At 42.2% G+C, this 23,318-nt stretch overlaps 1 protein-coding gene across 10 annotated transcripts in view; it reads right to left on the bottom strand.

The window, feature by feature from the left end:
- Window positions 1–23,318, bottom strand: part of FAN1 (FANCD2 and FANCI associated nuclease 1) — a 43,502-nt gene that overhangs the window by 4,170 nt on the left and 16,014 nt on the right. For 7 of the 10 annotated variants that reach the window (XM_077827664.1, XM_077827662.1, XM_077827665.1 and 4 more), the window contains 9 exons: window positions 21,800–21,995; window positions 13,404–13,637; window positions 12,642–12,773; window positions 11,342–11,450; window positions 10,208–10,327; window positions 4,906–5,070; window positions 3,613–3,781; window positions 2,103–2,206; window positions 259–453 (listed from right to left, as the gene is read on the bottom strand). In XM_077827664.1, coding sequence (XP_077683790.1) covers window positions 259–453; window positions 2,103–2,206; window positions 3,613–3,781; window positions 4,906–5,070; window positions 10,208–10,327; window positions 11,342–11,450; window positions 12,642–12,773; window positions 13,404–13,637; window positions 21,800–21,995 — 1,424 coding nt within the window. The remainder of the gene's footprint in view (window positions 1–258; window positions 454–2,102; window positions 2,207–3,612; window positions 3,782–4,905; window positions 5,071–10,207; window positions 10,328–11,341; window positions 11,451–12,641; window positions 12,774–13,403; window positions 13,638–21,799; window positions 21,996–23,318) is intronic. The other 3 variants (XM_077827669.1, XM_077827667.1, XM_077827670.1) reach the window with 3 other exon arrangements.

Raw genomic sequence — 23,318 nt, forward strand, 5'->3', positions numbered from 1 at the left:
TATGAATCCCAGTGATGGTGTTTTCCACAGTATGCATCCGATGAAGTGAGCTGTAGCTCACGAAAGCTTATGCTCAAATAAATTGGTTAGTCTCTAAGGTGCCACAAGTACTCCTTTTCTTTTTGCAAATACAGACTAACACGGCTGTTACTCTGAAACCTAGGTATCTAAAAGTTAGGCATGGGCATACTCGGGGTCACCAGGCCTGGTTCCTTAATGAATCTAGGCCTAAGTGTGATAAGATGTTTGCTATTTTACCTGAGCCTGCTGGAGGGAAGTAAACCGGTCCCAACTAACTAGTGCTGCTGCTTTTCCCTCTTGAGCATTCCAGACATTGGCAATCATCTCTTTCAGGGTCTCTGAGGAAGCTGTGTAGAGTAGCTGGAGTCTAGATTCAATGGCATCCCTCCTCTTCTCATAGAAGCTGTCAGTATACAAATCCAGGGGGAAGGCCTGTATGAAAATGGAAACACACTCCTCAGTAGCTGAAGTCTGACAATTCAAGGGCACTTGGAGAAATGGAGATTCTGAAATTGTAAATGCTCTGTTTTGAATGTTGGGCTACAATTTAACTTGCAGGTTTAAGAGAAGTAATTTAAAAACACAGCAGTCATCGAAATCTTGATTTAATGGAATAGATTACACTTGCACCTACACATTTAAGATTGCTGCACCAAACACTAGCCACATTCAAGAGCCTAACATACTGGCCTAATGAACCACAGCATTTAATTAATAAAGAAGAGTTATTTCTAGGATCTTGCTAATTTAGCAATGTTTAACCTAAGAGGCTCCCCTTTTATCCAGACATACCTCAAGGTCCACAAGAGTAGCTAAGAACCTGGGGCCCCTGTTGGTACTACTAAACCGTTCAGGGTAATAGTCTGCACCAAGAATGTAGACACAGAAGAAAATATTCCCCCTTGAAATGAGTGACAAAGAAAATGACAGTCTGGGGAACATGCGTTTCCAGAAAGTGTATTGAAATGTCAAACATCACTACAGTCTGCATGGCACCGTGCCAGTCCATAAGATGGGGAGAGAGCAATGGTTCTATTTTTCTGTCTGCAGAGAGAACAAAGGCTCTACAGAATAGATGGTTTTTCAAGCAGAAAACTCCCATATTCTCAGAGTTCCCTCCCCCTATCAGTTGCCCATCTAGTCTCTCATCCATGTGCTCGCTGCATAGTGATGATGACTGAAGTTTGGATTTCTGATTCACACTTTCAGAGCACTTCAGAGATCTGGATTTCAATCTTACTCCCATTGGCGCTGCATGTGAGCTCAGAGCACAGTGTAGGAACCAGAAGCAGGGAAGGAAGAATAAAAGATGGGGGGAGAGGTGAGCTTTCAACCTCTTCTCTGCTGAGGCATGAGTCTCCTGCCACCTTTAAGCTGCAATAACAAATGAAACTCGCTACACAAAGGGCCAGGTACAAAAAAGCTAAACAGACAGCGCTGTGTTTGGTTAAATCCTGAGACATCCTGGTTATAAGCAGGTTCTGAGAGTTTGGGTTTTTTTAATTGGGAATGATGTGTGTATAATAAGATTAATTTTATAAAAGGGAATGGATTTATGAAGGGATGAGCTTCAGTAGAGTCTAAGTATAGAGGAAAGGAACACTGGCAGAAATCATCGAAACTCACACAAGACCACACACTCACTCTATGTATGTTTGCACTAAGTTAGAATCGTGAAATTTGGTATATTCACATATGTGCCTCTGAACTCAAAGAAAAGCTGACTTCCCGTCAGAGGTCACCAAAAGATTAATTTCTAAGGTTTCAAGCATTCTATGGCCTTACATATGTATTAGAGGGCATGAGGCCTCCACTCTGGAAAAATGATGAACATCAAAGGTCTTCAGTACTAGTCAGATTTTAGTCAAGAACAATCACCAACGGTAAGTGAATGCTGCACACTAACTGTGCCTGCCAGGGCAAACTACTATCAACTAGCAATGAAGAACATTTCAGTAACAGGATACAACCTGCCATCAGATAAAACACTGTGAATCTAGAACAGACTTTAATAGATGTTTATCATAATTATCTCTTTTTAAACAAACCTTTGGATAGAGAAAAATACCCTTCACAAATACCTGATAAGAATTTCTGAAAACATCTGGTATGCCATCCATGAAAATAATGTCCCACATTAGAAGGCTATAGAGTGTACTAAACGTGGACCCTTCTCCATGAATCCCTGAAGGACAAAAATCACATTCAGATTTTCAGTCATGGAAACAAAGATATGCACATTTCAATCTCTGAGTAGTTAAAGCAACCTCACCTGAAATACAGATTAAAATGTTCAGCAAGAGCAAAGTATCATGTTCAGGATTACACATACACGCCATCAACAGATACTAACACTAAACAAAATGTAGTAAAATGCATTTTAACGGCATTGATATCACTTTCACAATTTCCTAAGGGTCTTTGTTTAATGCCAATATAATTGACTAAAAAAATTTAATCAAGGCAAGACCCTTTTGAAGGTTACCAAATAACTACATTTTGGACATTTCAAAGCCTTAAGAATCTTGTCTATTACCCAAAACAAGCTACACCGAAGGTTGGCTGCTCCACTCCATTTTAAAGGGGATTTCAAGAAAGTTTAGTTTCATGGCTGTCAGCACACACTATCTTCGTGTAGACAGGAGTAGGGAATCTGGCAACACCCACTAATACACCATGTAGCATGCATGATGTCACTTGCTGCTCCACCATTCTCTATAACTTCCTCACTGATTCACTGGTCCAACAAATGCTTCACTTGGTTCCCCACTCCACTGTTTGGATCTCTGGCTATGATGAGAGTTGCTACAAAGCCTGACTTCTTGGTTCCCCACTAAGACACAATATTTTTAATGGCTGCCTACTCTGTTGTACTACACTCAGATTTTTAGTGCCAAGATACAGATAAAACAACAAAAAGATTACTAGTCCCCTAATCCTTCTGAAACTGTGGGGATTATGGTAAATTTCACAAAGTTATGAGCAACTGAAAACAAAATAAAGGAATCTGTTATGTGACATTAACTAAAGCAGTTGCTGATGCTCTTGCTATAACAGAAGTACGTATGTCTACTGTTAATTGCAGTGACCCTGAAATGCCAGAAGACTAGGAAGAGATGATCATCTAGTCTAGATAATCATAATGGGATGTCTATAAAATCCTTTTCTATACAATTTCCTCAGTGGCACTCTTGCTCCTGTTGGCACTCAGTCACTTACAGTTACAGCTTTTGGAATCCCAAACTCCTACACATGCGTGAATTACACTATTTTAAGTAAAAGCCTATTGATCTGAAAGACAAGATGAGAAACTTCCAATGCACTGGGAGATCTAGAAAGATAAAGGAATATTTTTTTTCCATTTCAAAACGGCAACTGGGATGTGGAGGAGAGAAGGAATCAAAGTCCAGGAGAAAGGCTCCAAAGTCCAATTTCCAGCTACTTTTAGGAAGGAAAAAAAAATCAGCACCGTTTCACTGACTTTCAAACAATGGGAGCATTAACTGCTAAAACTGGGTTAAAAGACTCTTTGTTGCTGATACTCCATTCCTTAACATTATTGCATTGGCATAAGAGAATTGTTACTATTACCCTGATCAAAGCCATTCTGTCTGTAATGCGTTAATGCCAGCTCCTCAACTGAACACATGATTGTGGACAGAGTGAAGTCTTCTCCTTCCTCTTGATCATCATCGTCCTCTACTAGAAACACAGATTTTCCCACCCCTGTCTGGGGACACATTTTTCCTTTGATTGTAACCTAAATACATCAAAACAGCTAGTTAATGTCCAATATTAAAGGTGAACAGCCTTATTTAAGTATCTTTACCTCTACTAAGGGATACACAGCTCCCTAGCACTGCTTTTACAAAGAGACACAAACTTCCAAAAAACAAGTGAAATATTGGTCAGCTAAAAATAAAGAATTCATAGTTTAAGCTGCCATTTTCTGGACAGCCATTTGCTAATGGAGTCAATTTTTGGATGACAAAATCAGACTGAAATGGCAAATGTTCATAAAGGAACCACACTAGCACAGCTTCTGAGTTGAAGGGAATGTCAGGAGTCAGGATACAGGGTAGACTCCTGTCCCAAGTGAAGTCAATGACAAACCTTCCACTAATTTCACCAGGGCCAGGATTTCACCCATAATATCTAGCAGGTTGCACACACAAAAAGCATTTAACTATGAAGTTAATCAAGAAGTAAATTCCTGCTCATCTTCTTGGCAAAATTTCCCAAAATCAAATATTAACACACCATGGGACTGATCCTTGCCCACTGAATACTGATGTACACCTGTGTACAAAAGGTGTGATGTCCTACCACTATGGTTTGGTGTGCTTTACACGCACTGTGAACAGGTGTAAATGACTACACAGGGCAGGGGAGAATGAAGCATAATAATATCCATTCTAATGTGGAAGTTCCTGCCTCCAGTGGACCACAAACCTGATTCTACCAGTCCTGCATTCTCACAAGCCCTTCCAAGAGGGCGAATAAACCCCCAATGAAGTTGGTAATATCTACCCGCATGTTACATATGGAAAACTGAGGCCCAGTGAGATTAAAAGTCATTCAGTAAGTCAGAAGCACAGTCTGGAAGGGAGCCCAGGAAACTTCTGGACACAGACAGCAACGTTTTATAGCTTTACTGGTAAGCTGGGTCAGATCTACAGTTAGTATAAATCAGCACAGCTTCACTGAAATCAGTGGAGCTCTGCTGATTTATACCAGTTGAGGGCTGGGCCCATTGTGTTACAGAGTATGTAATACAAATGCAGTGAAGTACACACACACACACACAGTTTCCAGCATTACCATCCCAGTCAGAAGGAAAAGACTGCTGGAATTGGTAGGTTCTCAGGAACCAGTTTTACTCACATGTGTAACATCTTCCACAGTTATGACAGGCAGCTCCTGAAAGAGGCTCCTGAACTTCTTGCAGCTTGGTGAGTCTCTCAATCGTAGTGCACGTTGGTAGAGAGAGAGTCGATGGCCTGTGCGCACAAATGGATCTGACAGCCCTTTTCTAATGCACTCAATAGCCTAGGAACGAAGAAGATTTCAGGTAATGACCTGGGAAGAATATATGAGTCTATTTCTACTGAGCCTTAGGGAACATCTGATTTAAAGAGCACAAAGAAGGAAAGCAACAGAGAATAAAGAATGGTGTTAAAGGGGAATCTATTTCCTTTCTTACTCTTATTATACTGAAGAAACTCCTTTTAAGTGATATTTTGCACCAGCAAAATAGCAGAAGACAGTTTCAGAGTTACTAGAGTTACTCCCCATTTACACAAGTGAAACACGAAACTAAAATCTTCCCAAAAGAGTACTTGGAAATGATAACTTCTATTCTGTAAATGGATGCAATTAGAATGAAATATTTTAAGTGTCTAATACTTAATTCAAAAACTAAACTAAAAATGCTCATGCCATATACTTTTGACCAAGAAAAAATGTGGCCAGGCTTTTCCCCCACCACCCTAAACCACTGAAACGCACTTAAATGTACCTAAGCAAACAACGACCTGGAGAGGATCAAAGTAATCCATTCAGAGTAAGTGACGGGCAGGAACGAAGAGGAGGGTGCCACTGAACACGCAGGATTTAATGCATATAAGTCTTGATTCCCAGCATTGCTATCTGGTAGTAGCAGCCAGTTAATCTGGGCCAATTTTTCAACAAGGTGACCCAGCTATTTTAACAGCAGTTTAATTCAAGAACAGGTATGCTAGCTCATGGTGCAAATATATGGAGGGTAAAACTGAGCCCAGCATAGGCCCTCTGCACTACTTCAGTCTTACGAATGGAAAGATGGTCTGAGGGTTAAGGCACTAAATTGAGACTTAGGAGAACAACTGATGCATCCGATGAAGTGAGCTGTAGCTCACGAAAGCTTATGCTCAAATAAACTGGTTAGTCTCTAAGGTGCTACAAGTACTCCTTTTCTTTTTAGGAGAACTTGGCTCTGCCATAGACTTTCTGTGTGACTGTGGGCAAGGTACTTCATACTTCTAAGGGCATGGCTACACTTGCAGATGTAGAGCGCTTTGAGTTAAACCAGCCTTCGCAGAGTGCAGTAGGGAAAGCGCTGCAATCTGTCCACAATGACAGCTACAAGCACACTGGCATGACCACATTAGCAGCTCTTGCAACAGCCACAGAGAGCAGTGCATTGTGGTAGATATCCCAGCATGCAAGTGGCTGCAACGTGCTTTTCAAATGTGGGGTGGGGGTGGAGTGTGACAGGGAGTGTGTTGTGTGTATGGGGGGGAGAGAGAGTGGGTTTTTGGGGGGCTGAGAGCATGTCAGCATGCTGTCTTGTAAGTTCAGATAGCAGCAGACCCCGCTCACTGCCTCCTTCCCTCACACACAGCATTCCACACTAATGATTGCTTTGTCTCGGAGCAGATAAGCAGCCGGCTGTCAGAAACAGAGCTTTCAAAGAGCACATCCGCATTCCTGCAGCGATTCCAAAACAATGACAAGAGTGTCCACTTGACTAAAGGGGATTATGGGATGTTTCCAGAAGCTGATCAGAGTGCAGTAATGCAACACCTCGTTCACACTGACGCCCAGGTGTTTCAGCCAAGGCGTACCAAGTGTTAATCTTCTTGCTGAGGTGGAGCACCAGGAGCGTGCTAGCCGTGGAGTCAGAGCACTTTACGTGCCTTGCCAGTGTGGACGGGTAGCGAACTAGGGTGCCCGGGGCTGCTTTAATGCGCTCTAACTTGCAAGCGTAGGCAAGCCCCCAAGCCTCACTCAGTTCTCATGTAAAATGGGAACACTAATGCTTCCTTTCTCACACCTTCTATTTGTCTTATATTATTTAAACTGTAAACTATTCAGGGCAGAGACTCTCTCTTACTATGTGTATATATAGTGCCTAGCAAAATTGGACACTGATGAAAGTCAGGATTTGTAGGAGCAACTATAACACAAACAACAACAGATCAGCTGCCAGGCAGCTACAGCCAGTCTCAGCTCCATCTGCAAACCAGGGAGAGAGATTTTGCACCAGCTCTGAGTGGGCTGATGCAGATGAGGTAGGAGAAGGGCAACTGGGTCACACTCAGACTTTGTCTACACTGGTGGCAGCACGGAGGATATGTGTAGCTCCAAGCTGCAGTGAACAGCAGGCTGCATCCACGCTGCAATGTGTAGCTATACACATCAGCAAAAATCTCGGGGGGGGGGGGGGGGGGGGAGGAGGGCAGCAGGGAAAGGCTCTCACAGCAGGGAGCTGCAAATCCTTTCTCCACTGCCTCCCCTTGTCAGAGCCTTTCCCACGCCTATCAGTGGGGAGGCAGCACGACACTAAACTGCTAAAAACAGTGTAGGCGAGGCGGCGCTGCTGCTGCACACAGAGAGCCATGTAGTGTATATACCTCAAGGTTATGGTGTGTCTTCACTCGCCAAAGCAGTGCCTCACCAGCTACACTGCTATGTATATCATTGCTGGGGGTGGGAGGGTGCCGTGCATGTATTCTTCACCCCACCATAAATGTAGACGTAGCCTTAGGGTGCTGGGCCACAAAATTTGGAGCACACAGACTTCTGCTGCTGGCTGCTTTACCACAGTGATGTCTCATGCACCAATAGCAGCACCTGCTTACTGAAAGTAGGTGCAAGTCAAAGGAAGACCCAGACCTGCAAATTGGTGCCACTGGTTCCACCACAGTCTGCTGCAAATGTCTGCCTAAAAGTGCTGGAGAGTTCTGTAAGGTCTTATATAATCATTACATCCAAACATGCTATGCCATTCCCAAGCTGTTACATTTCTCTCCCTTGGCCACCTGCCAACTAATCACTTAGAAACCCAAGCACTAGTCTCCATGGACACGGTGTCTCTGAAAGCCTGAATTGTATCAGGCAGCTAGAAACTGGCAAGTTTACCCACTGCACAATTAATTTGCTTTTAGAAACTCACCCCATGGAGGGGCAAGGATGTCAGGCAAAAGTGGACCAAATCCCTCCCCAATGTACTTCCAATACAGGCTCCAGAGTTCCACACAGTAGGGATAAATATGGCCCACCACATGTCCTTTACAATGCCTTATTCTGGATCTTAACTTCTCACTCAATCTGAGACTGATGGGCTGTTTTTTCTCCGCGTGGATTTTGGGCGTAGTTCAGAGTTGTGGCATGGGAACTCTAGGGCTAAGGCACGGGCAATGTTGCCCCTGGAAGAGCTGTTTGTGGGGAGTGATTCTGGGACCCCTAGATCTAAAAGCAGCAATCTCTACTACTTGAGCTAATGGACCAGGTCAATTAGCTCAAAAGTGGTAGCAAAGTCAAACCTCTGTTCGTAGTCTAGCCACTAAGAGCGCACAGAGCGTATGTCTACCCTGCAGCTGAGCTGGGAGTGTGCCTTCTACCCTTGGGTAGACAGACTGGCACTAGCTCAGCTTTAGTAAGTACACTAAAAATAGCTGTGTGGAGGTTGTGGCATCAGCAGAGGCTCGTAGGCCAACCGTGCTCAGGCCCAAGGGATCAGGTCGGTCCAAGCTCAGGGAGCTAGCCTGAACCTCAGCCAGTGCCACAACAGCTACACTGATATTTTTAGTGCTCTAGCTCAAGCCAAGCTAGCAGGAGTCTGTCTCCCTGGGTTGGGAGACACATACCCAGCTGCTGTATAGTGTAGATATAGCTAAAGAGCCACACTGGGTTACCCCTGGCTTCCACTTGCCAAAAGTTCTGCCCCTCACGGAGCAGCAAGTAACAAGGCCAGTTCTCTCTGGGCTTTACTAAATTTAACCCTTTGGTGTGCCATTTTTCAGGTAATAGTAAGTTTACTATCTATTGGTAACACTCTTCTTATACCATTTCTACTAGACGTTCAGAGCACTGAGCCAACTATTCTCTGGGTTGTCTAGTGCAGGCCCTATTGTGGTGCAGCAGACTAGGCAACATACCAGGCCAAACAGTGTTAATTCAGTTTGTGAGATTGCTTCTTTTGGCACCTCAGGACTCTGCCATGCTTCTTCACAGCCCAGGCTCCGTCTACACGTCACTCTGGTATGACGGCACTTATCTCCCACAACCTCTCCAAAAAACCACAAATCCTCTAGCGAGTGAAAGCACATGGATAAGCGGCCTGGCAGACTTACAGGGAAAGAAAATAAGGCATCCAAGCCTGCCCTGAGGTAAAAGTTACCCCTGCTCCCCATCAGGAACAGTCTATCTAACAGCTCCCACTATATATGCTAAAATAGCTCCTTGCCTGAGGAGGAGCTAAAGAGGCCTCCTTTCCAGCTGCCTCTCCTCAACATGGGGGCAGAGATTTTAACAGGAATACCCCCCTCCTCTGCAAAGGCTCTCCCTGCCTCTCTGTGGAGCAGCCTACCAACCTAGTGCTCCTCCACCCCCCAATGTCGCCAATCTAGCCCAGTGATCAGAAGAGAATGGGTTAACACTGACCTGAGCTGCTATAGTTTGCCAAGGGGAGAGAGAGGTGCTTCCTTTTTCAATTGAGTGGATTGCGGATTGTTGCGATAGCGAGGATTAAGAAAGCTGTCCCCTGAAATTGTGGGATACTTCTGGCTGACTCCCAGGACCGGAGTCAAGCGGGGCTGCATCTACAGTGCAAAGCAACAGGATTCGGGCCCTGGGTCACAGCTTAACTCAAGCTCAGACTCACCAACCCTGCAAGGTTCTGAAACCATGGGTTAGCACAATTGCAGTGTAGATGCCAGGGGGATTAAACTTGAGCCCGGGCTTATGCTGTAGTGTAAACATACCCAAAAACAAGTCCTACTGCACAAGAGAAGCCTATCAACTACCCTTGGGAACAGATCCATACAAAGCACTGATGGCAGGTGTAGACTACAAATTTTACATCAGCTCAGCTCCACCAATGCATTTGTGCCACTGTAATGAATCTGGTGAAGACATCTAAACCGATGGGAGAAAGCTCTCCCAACACCTTAATAACTTCACCTCTGCTCTCCTGCCGACGTGGCATGGTCTACATGGGAGGTTAAGGTATAACTACGCTGCTCAGGGATTTAGATTTTTCACACTGAGGAATGTAGTTATACAGAAGTATGCAGTGTAGACCAAGCCTTAGCCTCTTACAGTGCCTTCCCAGCACTCCTGCTCATATGAAATACAAGCACAGTGTTTTTTAACACCTAGCTAGTACTGTTCTCCAGTGGTAGAGCATGCAGTTAGGGGATACCTGCGCAGTGCGTTTCAAGTGCTGGTGTAAATTCAGAGCCAGTCGATCCCACCATCGTCCTCTGCTGTCTATACAATACACTTCCTGAGACAAAAGATTCTGCAGCTCTTCCACGGCCTCCTACAGCAATGCAAAACTCTTCTATTAGATGACACAGGAAAGCAAGCTGAAGCATCATTATACAATTAAGCCAGTTACATTGCCCATAGCGCTGTAGTAACACAGTACTATTATCCTTCCACGTGTTTTGCCTCCTCCTCACTGGCTAATTTAACTCTCAGCAATTCTCAGCTTGAGTCCTTTTTACCCTTAACATCCCTTTCTATAACAGCTCCTATGAACATACAGAGAGTCATTTAGACTTACAGGTCAACTGCAAAGAGGAAAATGCTTTTTCCCTATTTTACTTCTTTACGATATACAAAGAAGGTCTGAAAATTGCTTGCTTGTTTTTTGGTTAAAGAGGTTTTCCTGGTGTTTTTGTTTCTATTATAAATTTATGTTCCATGGTAGGGAACTCTTAAGCTGGAGATTCCTAGTCCTCAACTGAAGAGGCAGAGCATTTCAGAGTCAGCTTTCCCTCTCACCCTCAAGAGTATGTCTTTACAAGGGGTTAACAAAATCCAGTGAAAAGGAGGTATCTTTAAACAGTCTAAATAACAACCCCTCAGTGTTAGACTCTTGCCATGTAATAATCCCCAATTGGATCTGCAGCCTTCCACAGAGTCTTCCAGCTATAACAGCGAAGTCAAAACCTAATGCTATGCAAGAAAAAAAAAAAGTGGAAAAAAATGTTGAAAAACCTCTAACAGGCCTTATAGCTCCTAATGCAGGAAGAAAAATGGTACACTGTTTTTTTCTTCATAGGTTACCTTTAAGCAAAGCTGCACAAGATCCTATCATCTCTAAAGCTACACAACAGATAAAAACATCATTGACTATTCAATGTCAAATCCTTCTACAATATTCCTGTGAACTGTATCATTAATGAGGTCTGACACTGTGCAGTTATAATGTATTAAGACTGCCACCCATAAAATGTAGGGATTTTATACCTGAGAGCCAGCTATAGTAATTTCATTACAGAAAGATTAGCAATTAAAAATGAACCACAGTCTTGCACCACTGCTTTACCTCATACATATGAAGTCTCTGCAGTATTTCAACCCCTCGAGAGAGGATCCTTGTATACATCCACCCAACCGTAAAATGTCGCAGATACTCAGGTAAGTCTCTATGGCATCTTAAAAAAAAGAACACATCAGAGATCATTAAAATAGGAATGACTATCCAAATCATTCAGACTCTTTCTTACAAAGCACACAAATAGTCAAGTGCTTATAAAAACAAAACACATGAAATATATTTAAAAATGCAGTAAAAAGAATATTAAGGTTGCAAAGTCTACCACTCCAAAGTTAGCACGTGACAGAATTAAGGTGGCTGGTGTAATGGTTTAATATTAATATTTTGGCAGCCACGTCCTTTGGTTCAACAACCAGTGAAACTAAAGATTCACAGACCATAGGGTCAGTTAAAAGAAAATTTAGTTCCATCATCTTTTTTGTTTGTTTTCTTTTTTTGTTTTTTACTTACAGGTGTTCTCTACCAAGACAGAAGGTCAGCTAGCAGACAAACAGCTGGACAAAAGGTCACTGGCTGAAATAGCTTTTCCTGTCCTAACAAATGTATTTAACTTACAGATATTAGCCATCTTTTTTTGATGGCATATACTATTCAAGGGCATGATCTCACTGAAGGGAAATTTTGCCACTGTCTTCAACAGGAGAAAGATCAAGCCCCCAAATGACCCTCCATGAATATGAGGTTAAGTCAGTTGCCATGAGAGTGAATATGATGGCAACCACAGGGCTATGATTTTCAACGTATCATCAAGCTACCAGACAAATAATTAAAATGGAAACTAATGAAAGACACTTGAACAACAATACATGTATGTTCAGTTCTCAGATCTTTAGTAATGCTTCCTGAATAACACCCATTTGAAAGTTTCAGCAGATGAATACCGAGTATGTTTTCCCATAACCTTTGGAACATTACTTTGTTCTTTGTGAATTTTAAAGATCTACTGATTGCTGTTTGCCTAGCAGCCATAAAGAGAAACTAAGACAAGTGAAAAATAGATTCTTATTCTCCTTCATTTTGGCATGTAGGATATGGAGCTGTTTCAGTGCTTTATCTTTGTCTACCAATTCACTCTGCACTTTTACAAAAAAGTCTCTCCAATTTAAACCATTTAAAAGCTAAACAAATAAACCAGGAAGTTCAAAGCTTTTAAGAATAGTGAAACTGCTGAATTCTACAGGCTTGGGTTAGAAGAATCCAAGCCTACTTCAGTAGGAGCTGCATCAAAAATGAGATCATGTATCTGCTAATTGCATGTGAATTTCAGCGTGCATTTCTGCTTTAGTACCTCAAAGAAGGATGATTTTTCAAATCATTCCAGGTTTCTTTTGCACACATATAGAGATATTTAGCTTCTGTCCAGTTCCCATTAGCCATTGCAATGGCTACATCATTTGACAAATGAGCAGCTGTAGCATATCTAACAAACAAAAAAACCCAAACCACAAATACAAAAATAAATATCAGGTACAGAGACAGTTTATAGTTAAAAATAACTCATTTCCTTTATACAATGTTATCTGATTTCCCTCCCACCCTCATCTCCCAAGGCATTTAAAAAAAAAAAAAAAACAACAAAACCAACCCACAAGGCCAACTTTATTCCTGGAGTAATCTTCTGAAGTGAATGGACTATACATCAGGGTGCATTAAGTTTAAAATGTTTCTCCAGTATAAAACATTTATATCATCTTCTCATTGTTCTATGAATTTATTCTAACAGCAGGCATTGCAATTTAATGAGCAGCTTTCATCAACAGATGACCATGAAGCAATGAGGTAAGCTACTGTGATTCAGAATGTAAGACCACCAAAATTACAAATTTTGGGAGGCTTCTTAGCAGACTCTATATTAACCAACCACAAATATACTGTTGTGTGTTTTCCTCTGGTCTTCTATATGCCCTATAATTTATGGCAATAGCACCGATAAGTTGACAAGGTATAGCCAATAATAGTGCTTATCTAGAAATAAACACACGGGTGTCATTGCTGCATTTCACATGCTGTCTCCATGAATCAGTTTCCAGATAGCCAAAGTTCCTCCTACCTGATGAGATCTTCTCTGTCCTGGAAGATTGCTGTTTTCCTATTTACTGTGTAACTGGGAAACACCGTACGACCCATGTTTACCATAAGCACGGTGGAAAGCTGGCCTTGGCCACCACTAGCTGCTTCCTCATCCTCCATTGAATCAGTCAGTGAGAACAGCAGTAAAACTCGAGAAAATACTGCTCGGGGGCCTTTACAGACTCTGACAGACTTCCCAGAAAGGTCCTTAGCCCTAGAAGCCAAGCAAAATGTTTATCCAGATGTAATTTACTTCCAAACCAATTGTTATACAGCTTGATTTTCCCTACAGTATGAAGGAGCTTGAGAAACTACATAGCATACGTGGTCTCTCATGAAAAGCCAGATATATGGACTTAATACATAGGAAATATAACATTTCAGTAAGTGAAGTGGAATAACCTGACAATATATATGCTCTACAAAAAGTAAGATTCTCTATCTGATAATGACTTGCTGTGTAACTTTGGACAAGTCAATAAAAATCAGGTCCTAAAGTGGAACACTCAAAATTGAAGGCACTGAAAATCAGAGGCCATTTTTGAAAATACATCCTTTCATTTCTCTGAGAATTTGCAAGACATAATGTTAACCAAATGCTTTGAGATTTTCATATGGAAGATTCAGCAGAAGTGCAAAGCATTATTAATTATCATTATTGAACCTACATTCAAATTTATATTTAAACCCTTATTACAGGTTTTCAGTGAAGCTGACAGAAATCTCGACATTCAGCCTCAAATTTAAAATGCAGTCCCCACAATAATGTGCAATTTTTGCTGAAATACTGTAATGGGGAACTTATGGCCCGCCGACCAAATCCAGCCTGCTGCTTCATTTCATCCGGCCGAAAGCGACCAGCATGTCCCTGCGGCTCCTAGGACCAGGGGCGATCAGGGAAGCTCCATGTGCTGCCCCTGCCCCAGCACCAGCTCTGCAGCTCCCATTGGCCAGGAACAGTGACTAATGGGAGCTGCAGGGGCAGCACCTGCGGGCAGTGCACAGAACCCCCCGGACCCTCCGCCTAGGGGTCAGACACACCAGCTGCTTCCGGGAGCAGTGTGGAGCCAGGGCAGGCAAGGAGTCTGCCTTAGCCCTGCTGCGCCATCAACCAGGAGCAACCTGAGGGTAAGCGCCGCCCAGCCGGAGCCCGCACCCCAAACCTCTTCTCCCAGGTCGGAACCCCCTCCCGCACCCAAACTCCCTCCCAGAGCCCGCACCCGAACCTCCTCCCACACCCCAACCCCCAACCCTGAGCCCCTTCCTGCACTCCAAGCCCCTTGGCCCCAGCCCAGAGCCCCCTCTCACACCCCAAACTCCTCATCTTCAGCCCCACCCCAGAGCCCTCACCCCTCCTGCATCCCAACCTCCCTCCCCAGCCCTGTGGGTCAATGGTCCCCGATAGAAAAAAGGTTCCCTATCCCTGCTGTAGTGGATAATTCTTCTATCATAGGACCTTGAACAGTATACAATCTTGTATATTCCACATATACAAAGGGCAGTCAAGGATAGAAGTCTGGCCATTATTTTTCACTGATACTTCTTTTCAGTACAATGGTACTTCAAGAGTGTCTACAGCTACATTTCTTTTAATACAGTTTACAGATGAAAAATCCAAATAAAAAGAATTTAAACAATTGTCTAAATATATATCTGCTAGACCATCACAGACTTCCCTGTATGTGAGAATGTAAACAATTATGGAAATGGTAATTACTCCATAATCCTAAAGATGCTATTATTTTAAATCCACATCCTGGTCCTGTGGAGAAGTAAAAATCTCATACTGAATAAATGGGTGGTGACAGTCCAATGTTGGGTGAGTAAATTTGTACAGAAATGTACATGCAAGAAAAAGTGCTTTAAGACAGATCAGTGGAACTTTAAGGTAGCAGTTTCATGTACAACTAAAGTAACGTTAGGAGTCTTTTGTAGTAAGCAACATTCTAGTACACATCTGTGCCACAGGCAAAATCCTGAAGCCTTTACATGAGACATGTGAATTTAACAGGACTACTCACCTACAGGATCAAACCTATCTCATAAACCGCCACTTACTTCAATAGTTTTATATCCAGCACCCAAAAAATGTTTAGACAAGAAAAGCATACAAAGGACAAAGACACATTATATCACTTAACATGTTAAAGGGGGCATAGGGAGAGAGAGAGAGATGGGAAGAGAAGGAAGGAATTACAAGGGCTATTTTAGAAGTAAGGAAACTCAATGGGAACAACCATCCCCCAGCAATATAGAAGCTTTAGCCTTCTCTCTTAATAATATGAAAATCAAGAAAAAGGAAGGCAAAGACACATGTAAATAATAGTGGAACCTATAATGGAAACAGCAAGAAGATGACAAAAATCTAGGGCATTTCCTGTATTTATTTAAAGGTGTCTGTCTCTCAGGATTCAAGACTTCCAGAAAAAGATTCTACAGATTTTCCCAGTAATGAGAGCAAGTCCAGAAGGCACAAATAAACTCGTTGAAAATAAATGTATACACTGATTCTTTTAAAACAGATGCTAACAGATCCTACCCAGCTCACAAGTGTTACTGTAATTGAATTTCTTTTGCTATCAGCCACAATTACACAGTTACACAGGTTTCCACAATTCCTTACTCCTGAGGGTTTCCAAAAATGTAATGCAGTGCAACTCTCAAAAGAGTCTTTCAAGTTCTTATTTTAGTAATTTTATTGTTATATTTTTACTCTCCCCCGCCTTATTCGTAATTGCTCTTGCAAGCTTCAAAATAACATTTCTGAACACAGGCTCAGTCCTGCCAATCACAGAAGCAGTTCTATGAAGTTCAATGGCACTGCTCACATACATAAATGTTTGCACTATCAGGGCCTATCTTTGCCCTTTTTTGTTTGGACAGTGTAGATTCCTCCCACCCACCTCATGTTTTTTGAGACCAAGCTAACACTGAATCTTGTGATATAGTGGTAATACCCACTACAAAGAAGTAACCCCTTCCCAGGGTGCCTTCCTCGTCACTAAGGGCATGGCTATACTGGAAACTTCAGAGCGCTCCCGCGAGAACGCTCCCGCAGCAGTGTTTTGAAGTGCAAGTGTAGTCACATGCGACTGCTGGGAGAGAGTTCTCCCAGTGCTCCTGGTAATCCACTTTCACGAGGGGATTGGCTCCCAGCACTTGGAGCCTGTCTACACTAGCGCTTGAAAGTGCTCAGACTTGCTGCGCTCAGGGGGGTGATTTTTCACACCCCTGAGCTAGCAAGTTAGAGCACTATAAAATGTAAGTGTAGACAAGCCCTAAGTAATTCTACTTTAGGCAAGGTTGCCTTACAGGATTTTTTTTCTTCCCCAGGTTAGCCCATTACATTTGGCAAAGTCAAGTTTACCAACCTGGCATTGCTAGCTTCATCTTTGTGTCTTCTAACTACATTGCCGAGGATTCACATTCTTACAGTTCTGCTTCATTGATTTTCTTAGGTACCATCACCATATGTCTTGTCAGATGACAAATCAGGGCTCTGAAGTAAAACAATTTTCCTCATCTCCGATATTAATTTAATGGCAGAGCTGAGAACAGATTCAAGGTCTCCCAATCACTAGTCCCCTGCTTTTAATCGCTAGACCTCGTTAGAGTCAATTAATACATTTGTTTGTTGCTTAATTTATGCTTCTCAATTCATTCTGTTCTGTTTCTGATATCATCCACTATTATAACCAAACCGCCTGCAGTAATGCATTAAGCAACATGACTAGCATCTATTACATGATATTCTGTCCTTCCTTCTCTCTTCCTCCTCTCCTAGGGGGAAGACTGCATGTTCTAATACACTTTTAATAAAGCTGTGTGTTTTTATTAGTGAAGGTAGTCCAAAAAAGTGGAATGTGAAGACATTTGAGGTGGTTCTCACATCCTGCAGGTGTTCACTCCACAGTTTTGGACCAGGCCCCAAGAAAATTGTGCCTCCTCCAGAGACAAACGATGCCCTTGAGGCAGATAATTTCACTGTACCAGAATAGTGGGGTCGTTGACCCAAGTCCTTATATCAGAGCTTGAGGCAATCTTTGTGGTATCCTGAGCCCACATAATTAAGCACTTTGAAGAGAAGGACTTGGATCTTGAACTCAATGCAACATCACTTGGCCAGTCAATCAGTGTTCAGTGTAGAGAGCAGAAGACAGGTTGATGTACTCTGTTTGTTAGCTCTGGAGAATCACAGTAAAATTACTGGGATAGAACACAGTACGTCTATTTTGAGTGGTGTTTTTTAAGTTCTCATTAACAGTGGTTAATTTAAAAAGATGAAAATGACAGGTAATCGGGATATAGTGAAAAATTCAAATAATATTTGGCAAATTTTAAGACAAAGTGTTGATCTTAAATTACTGTAAAGCTTTAAAAAATATTATTCTATAACTGATATCTGCATTAGTTAGGTTAGAAACATTGCAAGATACAGCCTAACCAGACACAGCAGGAGAATGGCAAACTGTATATTGAGGGCAATGTAATTCTTTATTACATTCCATTATATTGGAACTTAATATAAGATGTAAAGACATTTCTTTAAAATAAAATAGGACCAGCATACCTAAACCACTGAGAAAAGTTCATTTGATAAAACAAATAATTTTTTTAGCCTCTCTTTGTATTTATTGGATTTCATATTCCTAAATCAAGTAAGTATGCAAATGTCAACCAAGATAAAAGTCCTCTCCTCAAAATGATAATGTAGTTCAAGTATCTAATATCAAAGACTGAAACTGAAATCTCATGGGAGGAAAATATTTTCAAACGGCAGTATTTTAAAAATGGGTTACACTTGACAAACAACTACATCTCCTGAAGACAAAGCTATTTTATTAGCAAAATCAGTCGCAGTTGCCAATGTTTTAACTGACATGAAATGCCATACCTCGGGTTGTAGCACTTTCATCTATTCTCCAGGCTAAATGAAGTGGAATGTTGCCTGAGTCAAAAGCTAGCTATTGTTTGCTACCATTAAAATATATTTAACAGGAGTGGGGACAGAAAATGTCATATTGTAAAGTATTGTCATATTGTAAATGATTGAATCTGCTTCTAAATAGCTAACACGTGCGCACCTGCTCCCCCCCCCCCCCCCCAAGTACCACAACACCACCACAAAACCTTCCTGGTTGTGAAACTTTGTATGATATTAGCTAACTTGAGTCAGCTTTGTGTTTCTTCTCCTCCCCACTCCAAAGAGGGGGCAAGAAAACATTTTGCTTCAGATAATAATCCTCTTTCCATAACTAGGCAATTCCAAATCTCCTCTTCAGCACTGTGACTGACTCTCAGTGCCAACTGGTAAGGGAATTACAAGAATATTCTTATCCCTCCATGTACCTTCTGGTTCACCAAAGATTATAATGTGAGGTCTTAAATGAAAGTCAGGGTCACGCTGGTCATTAATATTGCTGTGAAATATTTGTACAGATACTATGTAAGGACTTATATACATATACACTGAAAACATGTTCCAAAGTCTGTATCAAGGCACAGTTGACAAACAGGTCTTGTCTTGTCAGACAAGACATGTTGATTCACCTATCTCTCAGTTGGCATGTAAATTAAGGATTGTAAACCAGCACAATGGAAGCTTCATTTACATACAAAGTCAACAGGGAGCTGTGAAATTCACAGGGAAGAAGCGGGACTCAGGAAAAAACAACTGACAGGGGGTAGGGTGGGGGTTACTGTGCCTGAAGACAGACAGTGAATTTGGGGGATATAAGTAGAAGGCAATGAGACACCTCAAAATCCTGCACTTAGGAAGTAAATGAACAGCATGTTTACATTCATGAAAACGGGATCTCAACTAGGCTTGGCTGAAACACTACAAAAGATCAGTAAGATAATTTCTTTAGACAGAAGATTATCCTGTTTAGTCTCTAGAAATTGTGCTATGATTTTCTTTTATATGTAACCCTTTTGTTTCCATTATCTGTACTCACTTTCTTTTGAATCTCAAATCTTTGAGAAGCTTATCATTATTTTCACTATAAATATATTCCAGTGCTCTGGTATTAATCAAGCTGATCCTGAGTTGAATCATTCAACCTGGTGTGTATATTGTTTCTCTGGGGACAGGAGACTTTGCATTTCTGTGAATGTTCTGTGGTTGAGGGCAGGATACTACAGGAGAACTCTTCAAAGAGGTTTGGGGACTTGGGTGCACCTATTGTTAACCTGCAAGGAAAAGTAAAGCCTGGCATAGCCCAGAGGAGATTAACAGGCTGATGGCATCAGGGAGCTGAAACCTAGTTAAACAGCAGGAAGTCACCCTCTCACTGAAGGCAGGGCGTACCAAGGTGACTCACAGTCCTGGGCACCCCAAGAACCATCACAAATACCATGGGCTGTTTAGGTAACGTGAAAGGAACTTTATTGGTGGGATGGACAAAATTGCTCTATTTTGATGTGAACATCTGTCCAAAGCACAAAACTACACAAAATTTGAAACAGACTTCTGCCTCTGCCAGAAGAGCAAGGATTTCTGGGAACAGGACTGAAGAATGTCATTAGCATGGGAAATCTTACACAGTGACATTCCACAGTATACTCTCCTCCATGTCTCTACTGACCATCTGCACCTTGTGTAGTAGCAAAGGTAGAAATAGGACCAGACCAAAACCTTAAAACTGAACCTAACCCCTGAAAGGTTGGATAAAGGGAGCCAAATCAGAGCTGCTACTCCTATCCCAAAGATTTTGCTCCCAAAAATGATCCAAACTCAGGGAAAGGAGAGACATGGAGGTGGGGACAAGGGGGAAGACAACAAAAGAAAGGGACACGATGATGGATGACTAGTGACAGAGGAGAACAGAGTTTCAGAGTAGGTGGACTGAGTAACAATCGGCAGGAGTAAGCAGACGGTCTTCCGTCATCTTCTTTCTTAAGACTGCGAAAAAAGGTACTACTGCCCCAAGCCACAAGGCCCGTCATCTTAAGGAAAGTGGTTACTACTCGCCACCCACCCACCCCCACTCTAGCCAGGCCAGCAAACGAAAACAGGTGACTCTGGTCTGATCATTTATAGGCAGGGACCAGGAAAAACCGCTCCCGCAGACTCAGGACTTGTTGATTTTGTGCATCTACCTGTATTCTGCAATATGTTTTGCTTCATGAGTCTAACCATATTTTAGACAACTTGAGGGGCTCTTTTGCTGCTTGCTCCAATACATATTTGGGGCAATGCTAGCAGATGGCTAACAACATACTCTTATAACCGACCAAACTGTATTTGCCTTACACAAGGAATCTCACAGATGCAGTTCCAGCAGTAAGAGGAGAAGGATTAGGCCCAGTAAACACATTCAGATTTGTAAAAAGAAAAGGAGTACTTGTGGCACCTTAGAGACTAACCAATTTATTTGAGCATGAGCTTTTGTGAGCTACAGCTCACTTCATCGGATGCATACTGTGGAAACTGCAGAAGACATTATATACACAGAGACCATGAAACAATACCTCCTCCCACCCCACTCTCCTGCTGGTAATAGCTTATCTAAAGCGATCATCAAGTTGGGCCATTTCCAGCACAAATCCAGGTTTTCTCACCCTCCGCCCCCCCCTCCCCCCCCCAAACTCACTCTCCTGCTGGTAATAGCCCATCCAAAGTGACCACTCTCTTTAAAATGTGTATGATAATCAAGGTGGGCCTTCTCACCCCCCCCCCCCCACACACACACACAAACTCACTCTCCTGCTGGTAATAGCTCATCCAAAGCAACCACTCTCTCTACAATGTGCATGATAATCAAGGTGGGCCATTTCCAGCACAAATCCAGGTTTTCTCACCACCACCCCCCCGCACACACACACAAACTCACTCTCCTGCTGGCAATAGCTCAGATTTATGCTGCTGAACCATAGTTTGCAGAAGCTTTATTTTATTACTCTCAAGTAGTCCCACAACATAGCAAGAATTATTTACAAAGGGAAAACAAATGCAGCTAAAATAATGTCATAAGTGACCTGGGGAAACTTGGAAATACTCCATACTACTATAGACTATGGTTTTGTCCTTTGAAATGCAAAAATCAAGCGACTGAGGTTTTGCCAAAACTAAAGCACAGCCATCCAAGCCCAAGTCTAAAGAGAAGAAAAAGGCTGACGCACTAAAGACCCTTCTCTGTTTGCCCTTTTAATTTTGTATTTGACCCATGTTATAGCACTGTTACTAAAATTATGACTAAAATCTTAATGCTTTTCAGATGTTACCTACTACACTTCTTTATGCTTTAATTCACAATGCATATACAATGTTTTTCATTTCCAAAATGCATCTAAAACTCATGGTCTTCTCAATAATAATTTATATTCATCTGCAGAATTAACTATTGGATTTTACATAAAAAGCCCAAATGGTACCTTTTCAAAATCACTGCCCCAATACCAGCCTGATTCTTGCTGAAGATCGAACGTTGTTTTGCCAGTCTGAGAAAGTCCTCCACCAGTTGCTGTTTCTGACCATTTGGGTTTTTCAGGTGAAACGTCTTTGCTAATGTTTTTAGCTCAGGAGCAGAAAGCAAGTCCAGCCCCTCAGAAAGGTCTTGTAATTCAGATTCTGCAGATACACAGAAAAATACCTATTTAATATTTTGAATGCATATGATACTTTAAAGTACAGAGAGTTTCTGGATAGTAGAAAGTTCTACCTACATATGAAATAGCTATGGACTAGTAATTTAAACTAACTTTCCAAATATAGTTTGAAATTTCTTTAATTTATTATGAAGATTAATAATTAACAAAAGTGTAATGATCAGGAAAATTCCATGGCAATTTCAAAACAAAACATGAGTGTACAGAAATCTGGTTCAGTTAAATCTGAATCAAACTGACGGTACAGGCAAATAAATTACTTTTTATCTTCTTGTCCTAACAACTGAAATCTAGCCTGCTCCGTCCAAAAAAAACCCTCACCCTCTTCAACTGATTTGCACTAATAACTTCTATTATTAACTTAATAGAGCAGGCTGCCAATCTGCCTGAATTGCTCAACCAATAGTCCTCAACCTGACTCCCTTAATTGGCCACCCCAAGACACAGCCCTGGTCTACACTACAGGGTTAGGTCGAATTTAGCCGCGTTAGGTCGATTTTAAAATGAATGTGTCTACACAACCAACCCCATTCCGTCGACCTAAAGGGCTCTTAAAATCTATTTCTGTACTCCTCCCCGACAAGGGGAGTAGCGCTAAAATCGACCTTGCTGGATCGAATTTGGAGTAGCGCAGATGTAATTTGACGGTATTCGCCTCCAGGAGCTATCTCAGAGTGCTCCAATGTGCTCTGGGCAGCACTTTGAACTCTGATGCACTAGGTACACAGGAAAAGCCCTGGGAAAATATGAATTTCATTTCCTGTTTGGTCAGTGTGGCGAGCTCAGCAGCATAGGTTACCAGGCAGTCCCCCCAGAATCGCAAACAAGCTCGGGCATGGACAGAAAGGGAGACACTGGATCTGACTGTTGTATGGGGAGAAGAATCTGTGCAGGCAAACTCCAATCAAAAAGAAGAAATGCTAATATATATGCCAAAAATCGCACAGGGCATGGTCGAGAGACGCTACAACAGAGCCAAACAGCAGTGCCGCATGAAAGTTAAGGAGCTCTGGCAAGCCTGCCAAAAGACAAAGGAGTCAAAAAGTCACTCCAGGTCAGAGCCCCTTACATGCCGCTTCTATGATCAGCTGCATGGCATTCTGGGGGGACCCTACCACTACCCCACCACTGTCCGTGGACACCTGAAAGTGGGGAGTCTCACGCAACAGGGAGAAAGATTTTGTGGAGGAGGAGGAGAATGTGCAGCAGGCAAGCAGTGAATCCATTCCCCCCGGCAGCCAGGACCTTTTCATCACCCTGGAGCCAATACCCTCCCAAGGTGGGA

The sequence above is a fragment of the Eretmochelys imbricata genome, chromosome 10 (assembly GCF_965152235.1).
Source record: "Eretmochelys imbricata isolate rEreImb1 chromosome 10, rEreImb1.hap1, whole genome shotgun sequence".
NCBI classification, from domain to species: domain Eukaryota; kingdom Metazoa; phylum Chordata; order Testudines; family Cheloniidae; genus Eretmochelys; species Eretmochelys imbricata.